This window comes from Pristis pectinata, chromosome 6 (genome assembly GCF_009764475.1).
Source record: "Pristis pectinata isolate sPriPec2 chromosome 6, sPriPec2.1.pri, whole genome shotgun sequence".
In the NCBI taxonomy this organism is placed as follows: Eukaryota; Metazoa; Chordata; class Chondrichthyes; order Rhinopristiformes; family Pristidae; genus Pristis; species Pristis pectinata.
In genome coordinates, this window is record NC_067410.1 from 29,990,036 (window position 1) to 30,009,326 (window position 19,291).

Consider the following 19,291-nt stretch of genomic DNA (forward strand, 5'->3'; position numbering starts at 1 on the left):
CAAATTTGAGAAGGTTCCTCCACAAACCCTCTCTAATACAATCGAACCCTCTCTAAAACAATCAAAGGCTTTTGTAAGGTTGAGAAAGGTTATCCATGACCTTCGGTGGTGCTCCCTTCAACTTTCTTGGAGTTGTCCTGCACTGCATCATGTTCATCATAGCCTTTGTAAACAATTAACTCTGCAACTCAAGGAAGAGCTCACCAGTTCTCTGGAGGAGGTGACTGAGGTCCCTTACAATGACTTATATTGAGGAAGGCAGAGGGAGACGTCACTGTAATTATCACAATCATAATGTCTCCTTTCTTGAAGATGGTCACGACTGCAGCATCTGACGTACCCTAGCAGGTTCTCCTCTTTCCAGACAAGGGAGAATAGGACTTAAATTTACACCAAAAGGTATTTTCTGTCAAGTTTTAGAACTCTGGAAGGGAACCAAAAATTACAAAGAAGTTCTGAAAATATAAGACACTCTAAAAATTAGAACTAATACCATGGTCCTAGAGATCCCACGAATTTAGAGAATTTTACAGAGATGGTGTTTATGGCATTTTGTCAATGCCTTGAGATTCCTGGTCCAGGTCTCAGAAGCATAAAGGAGGGCAAGCTCTGCTGTGGGAAGAGATTACCAGATGGATGGAGGAAAAGATTCAAGGGTGCACCCAAAGCTTCCTTGAAGAAGTACAGCATCCCCACAAACTCCTGGGAAACTCAGATCGATGACTACCTAAAGTGAAGAAGGCACATTAAGGCTAGTCTTGTGAACCTTGAGGCCATATATAGGGAGGAAACAAAAACCCTATATAAGCGGCAGAAGGACGGTATCATCTCACAAGTAGCTCCCAGCTCATACCATTAGCCACCTCTTTTCCCATCTATGGAAGAGTCTGTGATTCCCACAAAGGTCTCCTTAACTACCTCAAGACCCACAACACTGGAGTAAAAACAAGTCATTCTCAATCCTGAGGACCTGCCTATGAAGAAAATAACATTAAATGAGCACTTTAAAGCCCAAGTTAAATTGTTGGCTTCAACATCACCATTTTATCTGCCAGCCAACAAATCCACTCAGATCTAGTTAAATGGAACATTCTTCATTAAATTTCCTAGAAACTATGAACTGTCTGCTATGAATTTGCCTTTTGAGAGTTACTGTATGCTTCAACAGCCAGTATGAATGCTGTCATGATCCATGTCTTTGTATTCACTTAGAGAAAGCTTCTCCTTTGAAAAAAGAACCTAAGGATTCAGGATTTCTCTGTTGTTCAAAATATGCTGCAAGATAAACTATCTGAAGTGTGTAACTAAACTCCTTTCTTTGACTCTGGCTACACTAGAAAATTAAAATGTGGGTCACCTCAGTTGAAGAATAGTTGAATGGCAGAATATCATAATTATAGTCATCAGACAAAAACTAATTGCAAATCAAAAGCAAAACATCAAAATGAGGTAAAAATTGCACCTTCAGAAAGATCTAATTAGAGTGACGAGTAAATAGCAAACTTCTTGATCAAATACTTAATATGCACTCCTTGATCAGATATTTAATTTAAAATACTGAATCAAAAACTGCATCAAAGGAATGTATGTGTGGTTGTGAGCGCACAAACACACGTGTGTATGTTGAAGGACTTGCAAAATGATTCTGAAGAGCTCCAAATTACCGAGTATTTTATTTTTCTCCTACCAAAACAAAAACTGGTGCACAGCACAACTGCTTAAAAGTACAGTATTAACATATCAATTATACATGTGTAAAAAATAAAAATGCAGTTGACAAAATATTTAGGTCATAACCCAAAACTACATATATTTGAAGCACTGAGGCAGTTAAAAATGAAAACTGCTAGCCTTGCCATAAAGCAAAAACATTAGAGCACTTAAAAGGGCACTATTCCAAAAGCTGTGAATCATGGAAATGAATACTTCTGAATATCCGCTGTTCTGGGTCTTTCTTTAATAAATACAAGATTCTTTGTTAAAGTCTTCAGGCAGAAGGGTGGAGGGTACAGCCCGAGTATCCTTGAAACTTTTAAAAAAACCACACACACATGGAGAGTTTACCAATAGAAAAAGTTTTTTCACTGGAGAGAATAACTCCACTCTATAATTGTCATTCTCATTTGTTACCTTTCAGTAACTTAAGTCTGCATATTCACACCAATTGTGTAAATGTTAAGGGCTTAATGCACCTTTCTCTTTGAAGTTACCATCAACTTAGTTCTTAAATAATGACTCCTTTAAAAACTATTCATTCTGAAAACACCAACCATTTTCATTTAAAGATTACAAGATCAGCAAGCCCCATGTTTGCTTGCTTCAGCATATGAAACAAAGGATTTCACATTTATCTTGCCGTATTCCTTTACTAGCTGTTGTATTATTATTAAAACTATTTACTTCACTACTTATTTCCAAGTGCTCAAATCTTGTTTTGGAAAAAAAACATCAGTTTTGCCTTAAGAACATTGCATTTAAAACATATTTTTAAAGAAATATTGTAACTCCCATATATTCAAACACAAATAAGGATATCTGTCTAATTTCTAAGGTATTGAGAATGAGAAGGATAATAGTGAGGTAGCATGCTTAAGAAAAACAACTTGCAATGGTAGTATTCTTGTCTGTGATAGAAGGTTGTGGTTTCAAGTCTCACGTCAGAGACTTGGACACAAAATTTTGAGCTGACACTCAAATGTAGTACTGAGGGAATGCTCCAATGTGAGATGAATTCCCAGGTGGAGTTAAAAAAAGAATAAATCACGTAAAGGAGTACATGAAGTTACCCCTCAATTTCTAGACCTGCTCTGGCAGCCACATTATTTATGAGAGTGTTCCAACTGAGTTTCTGGTCAAGGTGACCACCAATATTGGTGGCAAGGAACTCAGTGAATTGTTAGTCGGTCAGACTCCTCTTCGAGGAGATGGTCATTGTCTATTGTTCAAACATCAGCAAACATCCCCACCTCTGGTGTTCAGATAAAAAGACATTGATAAAGCAACTGAAAGGGTTGGGACTAGGATATGGCCCTGAGAAACTCATGCAACAATGTCCTGGAGATTGGGTGATTGACTTCAAACAACAGCAACCAGCTTCCTTTGTGCAAGATATGATCTCAATCATTTTACTGTTTTCCCCTCAGTCCTTATTGACTTCAACTTTACCGAGGCTCTTTGATGAAACACTCGATCAAATACAGCTTTGATATCAAAGGCCATCACTTTCACTTCAACTGAGAATTCAGTTCTTTGGGCCATGTTTACAAAATTTCCCAATTTTATTACTTCACCTCCTTGCTTATCATGTGTATATCTACTTCTGCATAAAAACATTCAAACTGCTGTTCTTTGAGGAGTAGGGTTCTAATGAATCACAACTCATCTGTTTTCAATGGATAATCTCTTATCTGGAACCAGTGACCCCTGGTTCTAGATTCTCCTTCAAGATTAAAACATCCTCTCCACATCCACCTTTTCAAGACCCCTTGGGATCCTATGCCTGAATCATCACAGATATGTTGTTAGTCAAATACCAGCTGCATAATTAGGAAGTAGTAATTAATTAATTAATACAAGCTATGTGATTTTCTCTGGGCACTCTGAAAGCTATATCAGTGCATTCTTAGGAAACCTGCAGCCCAGAACCAAAAGTTCTAGCGTTTGCCAAATTAACATCCCTAAACATAACACTTCTTGGATAAAATACTGAAGCAAATGATGACATAGATGATCATTCTTAAGTGTCAATATAAAACACATCTGTATGTGTTTTATGTTGAAACTTAAGAATGTTTAATTTTAATATTGTTCGAATAATAGTTCTGCACATTTGCTTCAAATCACAGTGTGAAACATTGTCTGAGAATTGCTCATTCATGTTCCAGGTAAGCAAAAACAAACTGCTTCTTCAAGAAGCACGTATTGGGCCAAGAAACAGAAATGAATTAAATTTTACCCAATTGTAACAGCATACAGATCAAATAGCAACTTCTGTGCCAAAATTAATACTAATAACTCTAAATTAGCACTAAAGGAACTCCATTTTTGGTCAAAGCAAAATAATGCATCCTGCTAATTCTTCTCACAGTAATATTATGAAAATAAGTTGCAATTATATTCAAAATGAAACCAGAGGTAATTCAATCATATTAGCCTGCTAATGCAACATATTGGCAATCAGCAAAGTTGCATGATTGTAGAATAAGCACCATGATTGCTCACAAAGAAAATCCTCAATTTGTACACTCTTCCAATACAGAATCTTGAGATATTGCCTACATACAGTGCTTTTAGTTTTGGCCATGCAATCGTGCAAAGGCCTGAAGCATCTGACATTGAAAAGCAAATGTGGGTATTAACTCAGTTTAAGTGCCATCTGCATAATTTCTGCTGAACATTAACAGAGCAGGGACTGTTCTCTCCATGACATCATGATCCTTTTACAATCCTTCCTTCTCATACAAATGCAGAAGATTTTTACCTCCTCCTATCCCACCACCCAGGGCCTGAACTTGTTCCATTATTGTTCCCACATAAAACAAAGATAGACTTGTACTTTCAATTTACTATTTTGCATGGAGCAGTAGATGGCATTTCCTTTATATTAAGGCCAAACACAATGGCTAGTTGCTCTGTGAAACACCTTCAATCCATCTGTAAGAGTGCCCCTCGACCACTACTGCCTGTCACTTTCATTCTCCAGCATATTGCCACTGTGACATCTACATGATGGTTAAGGGAAATGAGTTACTCTTTTGACTTGAAACACTGTATTTCAGACTCAATGCTGAATTCAACAATTTCAGAAAAACTATTTGGCTATCCCATTTAAACCACCACTCAGACCTGCCTTTTCTACATTCCATTACCTCCCCCTCTAAACACGCACCAAAATCTCTTTTGTCATTTACTCTCCCGCTCTTCACATTACCACAGGTCTTTCCTTTTGTTTTTTCGTCCCGTCTCTGTATTTTCTGAAAACATGTTACACCTCTCTTTTTTTTCCCCCAGTTCTAGTGAAAGGATAGAATGGTGCAGCAGTTCTAACTTGGGTTCAATCCTTGGGTGCCATCTGTTTGGTTTGTACATTTACTATTGGGTGCTTTAGTTTCCTCCCAAAGACATGCTGGTAGGTTAATTAGTCGCTTTAAATTACTCCTTGATGTAGATAAATGGCAAAAAGAATCAAAGATGAGTTGATGAGAATGTGATTCAAAATAAATTACAGATATAAGATACTGCAGGTACTGGAATCTGGAGCAGAAATAAATTGCAGGCCTACAGAGAAATAAGGACAGAAGGAATGGAACCAATGGAATTGTTCTGTTGGAAGCAACGTGGACTGGATGGGATGAGTGGCCTCTTTCTATGCTGAAGCAAACAAGCAAGCTACTCATAAAAACATCAGCATGAGAATTTAACTCTGTTTCTCTCCACAGATGCTGCTAGCCCTGCTGTGCATTTCCAGTATTTTCTGTAATATACATTTCCACTATGCAGAAATTTTGACTTTGAATTATATTACAGAACCATTATAACCTTTTCTCAGCTAAAAGAAAAATTGTGCATGACTATTTCACCATGCATTGAACTCCTACTACTGTTACATTTTTATTATCATAGAATGTGTATTTACAGAAGGTTTTCCAAGAATTCACATTTGATATGGAGCAAATAATTGTCATGCTTATAAAATAACAGTTAATGTTTCAGAGGGTGTCTGACACATACTTCAGTACAACATACTTCAGTACAACATACTTCAGTTGTTCAAGTCACTCTTGCCTTTGCAGTAGGGGGAAAGAGCGCTGCCAATGTAAATGTTTCTATGTTTCACTGGTATTTCCTAAAAATACTGAACTGAAAAGTGAAAATTTAAAATACTGAATTGTAATCCAGTTAAAATTTAAGCCAATTAGAAATCATCTTCCACTCGTACCACAATGACACTTTGCTTTGCCAAGAACACAAATCAACAGAACAATGTACAGAATTCTAACTATTTTTAATGATTCACTGACCTGCTCTCCCTGGAGGTCTTTAAAAAGCTATTTGTCTTTCAAGAAAGCAAATATGCATTTCCTCCAACTCCTTCTCAACTATTTTCATGAACCATAATCTTTTAACAGTTTTCTTGCATATTATACAACAGTCAAAAGCTTTTAATAACCTAAAATCCTTGCGTAAAATATATTTTTATTACATGAAAAGGACAATAATACCGATCTAACATTACCTTAAATATTTTTAGGAACTCTTAAAAGTAAGGCAAGCATGAAAAAATGTTTATTGAAGAATCTTTTTCAAAGTATCAATAGAAGTCATCACAACAGAAACTATAAACAAGAACTAACATATTGCTTTCATTTCTTTGTAAATAGATATGAACTTTTATATGTCATCAGAAAGTTAGAGAAGAGTATATGGCATAAGAAAGTGTTGGGTTGGATCAAATATCCCCAGAATACCCTCAGATGTTTGTATTTTTTTTGATGAAACACAAGTCATTATGGAAAATAAATGAAGAATAAACAATTGTCTTTATTTGACAATTAGCATGAGTCTTTTGGCACAGTATTGCTCTTTGCCCTTTACAAGTTACATATTAAATTGAAATAATTGCCTCTCAATTTGTAACTGGTGGAAGTTGATTAAATTCACAAACATATACCAAGCAGTCTCAGGGTATAAATAGCTTTCATGATGAAACTTTATTCAGGACAGAGTAGAAGCTTTTACAACATACTTTGATATGCAATGTCTTGACTTAAAAATGTTTATGGCTCTCTCAGAAATGCAGAACCCATAAAAGCATTCCTCTGTGTTTGTATGTTTCTCTTAGTATAAAGGAGAGCCTGCTGTTTCTCTAAAAGCTATGGCAACTACGGGGTAAGAGCTAGGCTGTTTATTCTCTTTCCTCCCTCACCTCATGTTTTATTTAAATTGTACAAATATAATCCAAAGAAATTTAGCAAGTATCTGACTACCCCATCATAGCTAAAGTGAATTAACACAAAAAGCATCTCAATAAAAATATACAACTAGTTCTTCTTGAGATATAATTTCCCATTATACTTACTCTTTTTTTGTAAAGTACATTCACCAAATTTCATGCAACTTGCTGAAGAATGAATTGGAGCTACCCACTCCTGTGTTCATGATTCACAACCTTTTGGGATATTAGGAATACTATAACAAATATTAAAAAATCTTAATTTTTAAATTAATTTTTAATGATTTAAGTTCAGTGGCAAAGTAACTCAAAATTGTCCACCTGAATTGTGAATCTACTAAGTTTTTTTTCATGTTTAAGATCCTCATGCATAACCCCAAAGTGCTGTATTTTAATCAAACTGCCAACTATCTTTAGAGCACCATTACAACAGATCACTAATGATAAACACTTTGCCCAAGATTTTTTTGTCACAGTAAATATCTCCACTATAGATATAGAAAGGCAGTACTGATACAACCTAATGCTTCTTGCATTCAAGGAAGGGTAAAAGTAACCAAGTATTCACCTCGTTAAGATTAATTCAGTTTATACTATCCTGACTTTGAAAAATCAGTACAAGAATTGTGTTATAGAAGCAGAGTTACACAATTATGCAAATATAACTAGGTTACTTATTTATAATCAGTATTTCAAAAGCATCAAAATATTAATACCTCCAATTATGTAATGTCAACCCTGGGCACTGGTCTCCACATACATTACATGGTTGCCCCTTTTCTGCATCATCCACTGCAGAGAGCTGTAAAATATGATTTATTAATATGGCTTGTGAGAAGTTTTACAACACATTAAGCAATTTAGAAAAACTTAAAAGCTAAAACAGCAAATAGAAATTTTCATCAGCAAAGGAATCCCTTTCATTGTATTCAACCCCACTTGAAATTAAATTTCATGATATTCAAGTGATAATGCTCATTTCCTACTTCGCAAAAGCAACATTTTTAAAAATAAAAACAAAGTGCTAGAAACATGCAGCAGGTCTGGCAGCTCTGGCCAAAAAGAAACAGATTTAACATTTCAGGGCGAAGACTAATATGGATGTCGTTAGCATTGCTATCATTTACTGTACATCCCTAACTGCCCCTAAATTGAGGAGGCAGCTCAGAGTCAATCATATTGTGGGTCTGAAGTCACATATAGGCCCGATTTGGTATTCTGCTTCTGTAGTTGTGACAACAAAATATTACAAATGCTGTAATGTAAAATATTGAAGACACTGGATGCTAAGGTGGACAGAGCAGCACAGTTAATATTTTAGATAACCATTCTGATGCAAGATCAATAATTGTGAATGTTCTAAAGTTATACTTATGGTACAAAAAAAAGACAAGACAATCAAAAATGGAGCTATTTAGGTTAATCCAACTTCTCAACTCTCAGTTCTTAGCTCTGCATTCTATAAATCTTCAAGTGGTTATCCAGGTATGTTAGGAGTGCAATGTGAGTTTCTGTCTCTACCATTCTTTCAAGCAGTGAACTCTAGACCAACGATGCTTTGGGGGAAAACTTTTCAATAACCTCTCTCTGATGCTTTCTTCAATTAGAACATAGAACAGTACAGCACAGGAACAGGTCCTTCAGCCCACAATATTGTGCCAAACTAATTAAACTAGTAATTAAATGCCCAACTAAACCAATTCCTTTCACCAACACAATATCCATATCCCTCTATTCTCTGCATATCCATGTGCCTATCTAAGGGCCTCTTAAACACCTCTATCGTTATTTGCCTCCACTACCATCCCTGGCAGTGCATTCCAGGCACCCACCACTTTCTGTGTAAAAAAACTTGCCTTGCACATCTCCTTTGAACTTACTCCCTCTCACCTTAAATGCATGCCTTCTAGTATTAGACATTTCGACCCTGGGAAAAAGATACTAGCTGTCTACTCTATCTATGCCTCTCATAATCTTATAAACTTCTGTCAGGTCTCCCCTCAGCCTCTGCCGCTCCCAGAAAACAACCCAAGTTCGTCCAACCTCTCCTTATAGCACATGCCCTCTAATCCAGACAGCATCCTGGCAAAGCTCTTCTATACCCACTCCAAAGTCTCCACATCCTTCCCAGAGAGGGGGGAGGGGGGAAACCAGAATTGAATGCAATGCTCCAGGCACAGCCTAACCAGAGTGTTATAAAGCTATCTAATTAACTCACATCTGTGTCCTCTGGTATTTGGCTCTACAAAGAACAATAGGTTCTTCAGGTTTACCACGTCAGCTTCTCATAATTTTATACACTTCAATTAAATCTCCTCTCAGTCTCCTTGTCTTCCTAATGTTTCCAGAATAATCACTATCTCATCTATATCGAAAATTTCCAGCCCTTGCCATATCTTACTAAACTTCATTTGCACTTTCTCTGGTGCCATCACACTCCTTCTGTACCTTGGTGACCAGTACTGTACTCTAGCTGATACCAAGATGGTGTTTTATACAGTTCTCACACGATTTTCCTTCTCACATAATCTATGCCTCAGCTCAAAAAGTCAAATATTCCATGTGCCTTAACCACCTTATCTACCAGTCTTGCTACCTTCAGGGATCAGCATAGAGTCACACAGCACAGAAACAGGCCATTCAGCCACCATGTCCACACCGAGCAGTGGGCATCCAACTGCATTAATCCCATCATCCAACACAGCCCCTTGTGGACACTTACTCCATGATCCATCCCTCTGTTTCACTACACATAATATTATACCATTCACTGCCTTGTTTGTCTTCCCTGGTTGCATTACCTCATACTTCTTTGGAGTGAGTTCCATGTGCCACTTTTCTGACCACTTAACCCGCTCTTTGATATTTTCCGGCAACCTACAGCTTTATTCTCTCTCCACAAATGCTGCTAAACTTCCTGAGTATTTTGAGGTTTCATTTAATTGGCTGTAACATGTTTTGTGGCATCCTGAAGTTGCAAAAATGTTTTTTTTAAAAAGGGTTACAGTATGCTCTCTCAAAAGACCACAGATGGACAGAATTTCTTACCATGCACTTTGAGTCAGTGAAGCTATCAGTTAGATAGTCTAAAGAAACATATCCTCCTGAACTTATTTACTGCACCTCCTTGAAGAGGACAGTGGAATTGAAGTCAAGATTTTCCTTGGACAAGGTATTAATCTACAAATCAAAATATTTGATTCTAAATTTTAGTATGAAAATTATTTAAAATGTTATCAAATAAAGCAAATTTAAAAAGTGTTTAAGTAGTTGTTCTGATGAATTTTTAGCAAAAAATTATATTTAAGACTTCTATCACTTAATGTAATCTTTCAAAGTGCTCATATTATGGCTTCAGAATAAAATCAAAACAGCCATTTAGCAAGAGAGATCAATTTCAAGAACATAGAACAAGTGGATAAATAATTCCTTATTTTAGCTTTCCATACATGATATTTACATTAGCATGAAAGTGATTTGACTATTAAACATACCAGTTGAAATATTTATCAGAATGTAACCGATTACAAGTCTTCACAAACAATACAAATTATCAGCTTATTTGAAGTCAATTGCTGCATGTGTTAAATATCATCTACTTAACTGAATTACAGGTGTGTTTCACGGATGAGATTCTAATATTTCCACCTTCTTGAATTTCAGTTCCTCTCCTCCCCCTTAATTTGGCCTATTTAGAATTTTCTCTTCACCTTTAATACACACTGACAAATAATTGGCTTTAAAGTTTCAATGACTCCACCTTGGAAGGGCTAATTAATTTGATGAACATCGAAAGGGAAAATGGGTTTCGTCCTGGAGACAATATCCAAAAATAAACGAAAGTGCTCAAACAGATCTAAATGTTTAAAAACTATAAACTCACCGTGTCTTCCAATATATAACCAAAAGTAGCTTGATATTGGAAAAAAAATACTGCCTTATCGTCTTACACCTTCAATACGAAGTGACAGAATGTAAAAAAATGTTTCCTTTTGCGAAGTATTGTGTTTGCAACTGTCCGGTTTAACAAAATTACGTTGCAAAAATACAATTCGCACTTTCAATATACTGAATGAGGTTTCCTTCTGCTTCCCGGCCGTATGAAAAAGACCACTCCTATCCACAGCTGAAGAGTCTCCTACAGCCGTATCTGATTGACATACTGTACTACTTCCCATGTAACTGCCAGTTTTTTTTAAAATAAGAACTTGGACTCGCATTTCATGCCCATTAACCCGATACACAAAAGAAAAGCCTACGATTCAAAGGAGAGCATAAGAAAGGTGGATACCATGGCGTTAAAAACTTGCTAGCGCAAGCAGAATAGAAAGGTAGAGCAGCAGGTCCGAGCAGTCGGTCTCTACACAACCAATACGGGTGCTGGGTTATGAAACGCAACCTGACAGCCTTAATATTTTCCGAAAAAGACAGTCAATCGCAGCAACGATGACACTACACCATAATCGAAAAAAAATCTTAACCTTTGCGGTGTATTCCTGCCTCGGTCGTGCGCACGGTAGAGGAGGGGGATGGGCAGCTCAAATTGCCCTCCGAAATATACTCATAAGGTGAAACTGTACTCCCACACACATGCCTCGAACTTGGCACAGAATACTCACCCATTTGCCCGAGTTTCGCTTTTTCGAGCTACGGTTGAACATATCAAAGTAGGTCAGTGCCGCTTGGTCGGAGAGCCTTTTTAGGACGGAGTCTACAAAAAGAGAAATTAGCCGACTCCGTAACTACAGCTCCTGAGAGCGGCGCTCGAGTTCTCACCGGCTCGCAACAATATTGTGAATGGAAATTTCCCCTCTTCCGGTTACTTACTCCGCCCCTGCAACAAATAGCGGCTCACAATCCACCAGATTGAGCATTTAATCTAGTATTTCGAGTTGCTTTAAAAATAAAATAATTGAGCTTCTTTATTTTAATCGCAGTAAATAAATGTGAAGTAACAGGCAGTTGCATTTTCCTTTTCAAATCTACCAAATAAGGTGGCGAAAAGGCGTCCGAAATTATTTTTGTGAAAGGAATACTGAAGGAATCGCAAAATATTAAACAAGGTTCCATTGGAAAATGATTTTTACTCGAACTGCATTTTTTAAAGATTGGAGGATGGGGAAATTCACGGGAATCATGAGTTCCACAGTACTGAAGTGGCGGAAAATGACTGGAAGGAAAGACTCATTTTTTGAAAAACAACAGAAATTTCAGAAGCATGACCATTACAAAGTGCTGATAAGAGACAGCAAAGACAAGTATGGTTGGAGGTGAGAATCACCTGCCAAATGACACGCTCCATTAATTTTCTACCAGAAACAAACGTACATAGAAGTAGTCAAGAATATGAGGAACAGACGCAGAAATCGTGGGTGAATTGAGGGGCAACGTTATCTAGGAGCGAGAAATACCTGAGAGGACTGAGAGTTAGTCATTTTCTTTTCCTTGATACGGTAGCAGTATTCGTGCTTGGAAAGGATTTGGATTTAAGGCGCTGCGTGGTTGAGAACAGTGATTTAAACTAAAAAAGGAAACCAAAGTTCTTGGAGGTAGAGTTAGCAATAGAAGAAAATGCAGGAGTTCCATCTGAAGTTAGGGAAATTATATTGTGTTAAAAATCTGGAAGTTTAAATGTGGAGAAATAGGCGTGAGAGCACAAACTTAAACACATAAAACATTTCCCTTCAATTGAAAGTGCATTTGTTGCGTAAATGCTGATGGTGATTTGCATATGAAAAAGTTAATTACACATTTCCAATGCTCTCCTCATTCTTTATTGCATAATTGCAAGAATACATAGATTTTCAAAAATCAAGTTGATGATTTGTTGAAAATCAAATTCTAAAAACGCATCCTATTTATCGCTTCATTAGGTATGAACTATTTATGCTTATTTTAAAATATTTACATTACGGCAACAGCCGGAATAAAAAAATCAATTATCACGTGTTGGTCGTCATCTGTATCGGACCGCGGGACCAGACTGAAATAACCTGACCCACAAGACAAAAATAAGGGCTCTCAAAATCATCTTTTGGCAACTGCTCGTTTTAAGTGGTTTCTTAAAATTATTTAGAGTGTCTTCGTCATAAGATTATCCAGTTTAATTGTCACAAATAGCTTGGGGACAACGCACCGGAAAAAAATACTGTCTCTACCTTAACGCTAAGGAATAATCAATATTACCGTGTCACGCAAGGGCTACTTATTAGTGAACTACTGAGGATTAAAAGACCTCCCTTTCCGCGATCATGTACAATTGCTTCAAATACCCAGTTATGTTTTTACGAAATGCCAAGTTGACAGTTGTGAGCCGTTGCAACAAATACGACTCATTTTTTACTTTCGATTCATTGTATTAGTTGCTAGGTGACGGAAAAGATTTATAGTCACCTATTGTATTTTTTTATCGGCGACTCCTCGCCCCAATGCCAGCAAATTAATTCAAATACAAAGATAAATGTTTGAAACCACAATGTATAATTCTGCATAAATATATTTAAGGTAATGAAAGTTCAGGTCAGACCATAGAAGGAAATATTGGTGACATCACGTTGAAAAGTATGCGATGCCTTCGATAATCAGGACTAAACTCATCCATTTTCCTTTGAGTTAGGTACGATTCTGTTCCACAGTGCACCAGATGGCTGGTTCTAAATTACTTTTTACAGAACGGTAGCTCCAAATTTCTAAAATGTATTATTCAAGAGCTCCTTTAAAACCCTTACAATTGTTCTGTCTAATTAACTGATCAACATTACGTGCACGTTTATGATGTCGTTTCTTGAGTTAATTATATTAGTTCCACATAAACCACTGTTGCTGCAAAATTATAATTATCCCCAGCTCTCAACTCTGCAGCTACATTCTCACCAAATCTCATTTACGCATTTTCCACCTTCATGACGCTACATTTTGCTGTTTGATGGAACTGCCAACCATTCCTACTAAGGTCGATGTAACAGCTTGTGGTGAATACAAAAGCTGAAGTCCAACAAGTAGTTTTCAAGTGTTCTGGAGCAGGAGAGAGATACGACAGTAGAGAATTCGTAAGTGTTTGATAAAATTGGGACATCATGTTGCAGCTGTACAAAACATTAGTTAGACCACACTTGCAGTATTGTGTATTGTTCTGGTCGTCACACCACAGTAAGGATGTGGTAGCAATGGAGTGGAGAAGAATTCACCACAATGTTGTCTGGAATGGAGAGCTGCAGTTATAAGGAGAGGTAGGATAGGCTGGGTTTATTTTCACTGGAATGTAGGAGGCTGAGGGGTGGGTGACCTTATAGAAGTTTATAAAATTATGACGGCCATAGATAGGATAGTCATTTTCCCCAGCTAGGGAGTATAGAACTAGAGGTTTAAGGTGAGAGGGGAGAAATTTAAAGGAAATGTGAGGGGTAAGTTTTTCATGCAGAGGCTGGTGGTTATCTGGAATGTGTCAGGGAGATGGTAGAAGCAGATACAGTTATGATGTTTAAAAGGCACTTGGACAAGTATGTGGATAGAAAAGCGGAGAGGGTCATGGGCCTAATGTAGGCAAATGGGATTAGTGTAGGTGTGCATCATGGTCAACATGGACAAGGTGGGCCAAAATGGCCTGTTTCTGCACTGCATGATTCTATGAAAATGGTAGAAGAATCTCCAACCAATGGTGGAATGTAGGTAGCCACTGGAGCATCTCTGAAAGGATGATTTCCAAATCAATGCCTATTCAAAAATTTGCTAACAGACCAATGATTGGTAGGTTGAATCGCTAAAAAAGCTGCATCAAGCTGTGCATAGAACCCAAGTATGCAAATACCAAATGTCACTACATGCTGAGGTTCTACCTGCCCCCAGTTTTGTGAAGGATGGGCCTGGCTTCGTTGCTGCGCAGTGTTCCATTCAATTGAACTTCACTGCATTATCTATTGTAATTCCTTCCAAAAAAGCAGCTTCAAATCAAGTCCAACAGGCAGTGGTCAGCACAGAACATCCTGCAGACTCTGCAGGAGAATGACACAATTGATCCTGTGGGATGGTTTTCCAAGCAGACTGTCAAAACCACTTGGCAGAATGCCTCACCACCAGAACTCACTAACAAGCACGAAGATCTCACTTGGCTGGCAGTGAGGGGGACCCTCCCCATCAGATCATTTCTGTATGGTCAAAGTCTCACTCCCAACTCATACTGCCCTCAAGATGGTTGGATGAGGATGAGAATGAGACAATCATCCACTTCTTTGTGGACTATGCATTTGCAAAAAAGGTCTGGAAAAGGATGCAAGGGTCCTTGTTGAGGTTTCTCCTGGGCAGCTGCACTACAGAGGACTCTCTGGTCTTCAGGTTGTTCCCAGGGATGGATACCAAGACAAACAAAAGTGCTACTAGAAGATCATCATCTTGGTGAAAGATACACTTTGGTGTACCTGAAACTTTTTGGTCTTTCAGCACGAGATGTCTGTAAGTGAATGCTGCTGCCCAACACATTCAGGCTACAAGAGTAAATGCTGAGGGACACACAAGTTTCGAGAAGCCAACACAAATGCTTTGTGGGGAAGGATTGCAATCTAAGGTCCTGCTGCCACTAGACACTATGGGTTGGTCTTGCGTAGCATCCTCATAAACACTTGGTCTATTGTTCAAAGAGGCCATGAGTGGCATTGGTGCTTTGTACAAAGAATGTATTACCTTCATGACAATAACTGTATTGAATTGACAACACTATGAATGTATAGACTGGACACTAGGAATGTAAAGAAAGCCATACACATTTGTATTTCTTGTATATATTCTTTAGGAATAAAGTTTGTTTTTGAAATTAAAAAAAACTTTGACTGGTGCTGTGGTGTACCAATCTCCAGAGAAAGGGGAGAAAACGTACCACATACAACCTCAAACAGATGGTTGCATCAAGCTGTGTAGAAGTGAAGTACACAAATGCCAAGTTTCAGTACGTGTTCAGTTCTACCAGTCCCCGGTGTTGCAAAGAATGGGCCTGATCTCACTGCCATGCAATGTTCCATTCACTTGGACTTTGGCACATTACCTGTCCACCCAAGAAAACTTTCTGCAGAAGAACACTTTTGACCACAAGTCCAGCAAGCAGAGGTGAGCACAGAACATCCTGCAAGCCCTGTGAGAGAATGGGATGGTTTCCCAAGCTGTCAAACTGATTTGGCAGAATGCCTCATCTCCAGAACTGACAAACAAGCACTGAGACCTCGCTTGACTGGCAGTTATTGGAGCCTTCCACAGCAGATCTTTCACACAGAGTCAGAGTCTTACTCCCAATGCACACTACCCTCAAGACAGTTGCAGTGCAGATGAGACAATCGTCCACCTCTTTGTGGGCTATGCATTTGCCAAGGTGGTCTGGAAAGGATGAAATGGTCCTTGTCAAAGTTTATCCTGAGCAGCTTCATAATAGAAGACTCTGATCAACAGCCTTTTCCCAGGGATGCATATTGAGACAAACACCAACTGCTACTGAAAGATCCTCAACTCAGTGAAAAACAGGTTTCAGTCTATTCATAACTTACTTGTCTTCCAGTGTAAGGAGACATCCACAAGCAAATGCTATCAACTGGCATATTCCAAGGTGGAGTACTTGCTAAGAGATACACCAAAGCTTGGTACAGCCACCACAAAGACTGTGAAGAAAGCCTTACCACCACTGGAAAGTGAGGGGCTAGATCCTGCTTCACAACCTCTCCAATCCTTCACGTGTGTATTATTTAATGAGGAAACATGAGTGGCATTGATACATTGTAAGATAATGCTTTGAACTGATGGTACAATGACTGTAGAGAATGATGTATACCAGTAATTTTTACTGTACATATTATGAATAAAATACATTTGAAATAAAACAAAATGAATACAAATTAATGGATGGGAAACAGAAAGCTTCCCCATCAAATCTGGAGTCAGGCATGGCTGCCCACTTTCCTTTATCTTGTTTGTGTGTTGTCTTGAGCCTTTTGCCAAATCCTTCAAGGACGACATGGCCATAAGGCGTGATGATGCCAGTGGGATCAAATCCTCTGTGTACATAGATGATGTTACTGTCTTCTGCTTAGGTCTACGGTCTGTCCACAGATTGATCAGCATCTGCAACCAGTTTGAACTGGTTTCAGAATCCAGAGTCAAGAGTAGCAAGAATAAAGCCATGTTCTTTGATAATTGGCCCAACTGATCCTCTGTTCCCTTCACCATCAGGTCAGACTACCTGAAGGTGCTGGTAATTTGGCTGGAGCTGGGTTGTGGGGCAACAATTGGTTACAACAAATAGCCAAGGTGAAAGTGAAGTTCGCACTGTGGAAGCAGTGCTCCCTCTCAATGGTGGAAAAGAACCTGGTCATCAGGTGCAAGATGCACTCAGTGTTGCTGTACTGGCACAGGTGTAGCCTATACCCCACTCCTGCGCTGCGGTATTCACCCGTTTCATCTGGAGATCCAAAATGGATCATGTCCATCAAGTAATGATGTACGGGTCTCCAAAGAGTACAAAACCATGCTTAACATAGCCCTTATCCTGACATCCACCTTAATTGTGTGGCTGAATCAAGCTTTGCATAGAGCTGGAGTACACAATCACCAAGTGTCAACATATGCTGAGATTCAATCTGTTCTCAGTGTTGTAAAGGATGGGCATGGCCTCATTGCCGTGCCATGTTCCAGTCAGTTGGACCAAGCCACACTACCTGTCCTTCCTGAAAAAGTTGCAGATAAACACCTTTGACCACGTCCATTAGGCATGGTAGCACCAGATGTCCTCAAGGACCTGCATGGGAAGGTGACAGTGGATTCCGTGGGACGGTTCCCCAAAAGCAGACTGTCATAGTCATTTAGCAGAACATCTCATTGCTGGAACTCACAAGCAAGCACTGAGACCTCATTTGGATGGTGGTGAGCAAGGTCCTCCCTGTTACATCCTTCATGCAGAATCAGGGCCTCAATCCCACCACAAATTAGCTGTGGTGCAAATGAGACAATCGTCCTCCTCCTGGACTGTGCACTAGCCAATAAGGTCTTGAAAGGGATGCAATGGTCCTTGTCGAAGTTTGCCTTGAGCAGCTGCATAAGAGGATTCTGAGCTCTACACAATTAGAGAAACATCAGTTGCTGCTGGAAAATCATCCATCCAGTGATACAGTTTGGTCTGCCAGTGTAAAGAGATATCTGCAACTGAATGCTGGCAACTGGTATATCTCAAGGTGCAGAAATGTATACCAAAGTCTGCACAGCCACCACAAAGGCTGTACACCATGAAGGACCACAGTCTAGGCTTTTGCTGCCACTGGATACTGAAGGATTGGGTCTTGTGTAAAAGCCTCTCAAACACCTCATGGATACATTGTTTAAGCAGGAAACAGGAGTGCTTGATGTATTGTAAGATAATGTACTTAAATCGATGGTACAGTGAACATAGAAAAAAATCTACCCCAATTGTATTTGCTTTATATATTATGAATGTCTTTGGCATCAGTGGTCAGTCTTGTAATTCTCTCCTGAACTCCTTTCACTGTTTCATTTCTTGGTGACAAGGATCATATGCAGTACTCAGGATGTGGTCTGAAAAGATCACTGCAATTTGAATGTGATTTTCTCTAAAATGTTGTTTTGCCTGTAATGTTCAGCATTTGTTTACTAATCTAATTACTGCTTGGCAATGATTGGGTAAATTGAACATTTAATTTAAGATTACCTTGATCATTTTCAACATCAATGTTAGCTATATCAACCATTACCATTTAGTGTACAAAACTTTTTTCCCCACAAGTTTCATCTGCAGTTGATTTATCCACTGACATTTTAAGCATTTAAGAGAAGGCTAGTTAAGCATATCAGGGAGGAGGGAATACAAGATTATGCTACTGGTTGGATTATGATAGGAGGCTAAAGGGATCATCAACACTGGCTTGTACTATGGCAGAATGATCTGTTTGTCTTCTATATATGTAATTCTATCAATTTCACCTCAGATTCAACTCCAATGCTTGCAATGTATTTAATTACTTCTTTCACAATGAGCTTCCAAATCCATTGATTATGCAAATAGAAATAGTATAGATAGAAAACAAGAACTCTGAGCTCTTCAAAATCACCTTACTTATTTTTACACTTGTACAACAACACAAAAATCAATGGGAAAGGGGAGAATGTGGTTAATTTGCCACAAGAAACTTTGTAGACATTTACGTTAAGTGAAAATAGTTTTTGAGTTAAACACTAAGAGTCAATAATGCAGTATTGACTGTACATCTATTTCAAACTCTGTGAGATAGTTAATATCGTTGAAATATGGAAGGTCAAACAAATAAGTGGAGACACAAGAGACTGCAAATGCTG

General features: G+C 38.4%; 1 protein-coding gene across 4 annotated transcripts in view; it reads right to left on the reverse strand.

The window, feature by feature from the left end:
- The window catches only part of prickle2b (prickle homolog 2b), a 152,349-nt gene that overhangs the window by 124,775 nt on the left and 8,283 nt on the right, over positions 1–19,291 (reverse strand). For 2 of the 4 annotated variants that reach the window (XM_052017718.1, XM_052017717.1), the window contains exon 2: positions 7,669–7,754. Coding sequence is in view for 1 of the 4 variants with exons in the window: in XM_052017715.1 (XP_051873675.1) it covers positions 7,669–7,754; positions 11,572–11,613 (128 nt within the window). In the remaining 3 variants the exon portion in view is untranslated. Of the gene's footprint in view, positions 1–7,668; positions 7,755–10,835; positions 11,086–11,571; positions 11,664–19,291 lie in introns of those variants that run through there. The other 2 variants (XM_052017715.1, XM_052017719.1) reach the window with 2 other exon arrangements.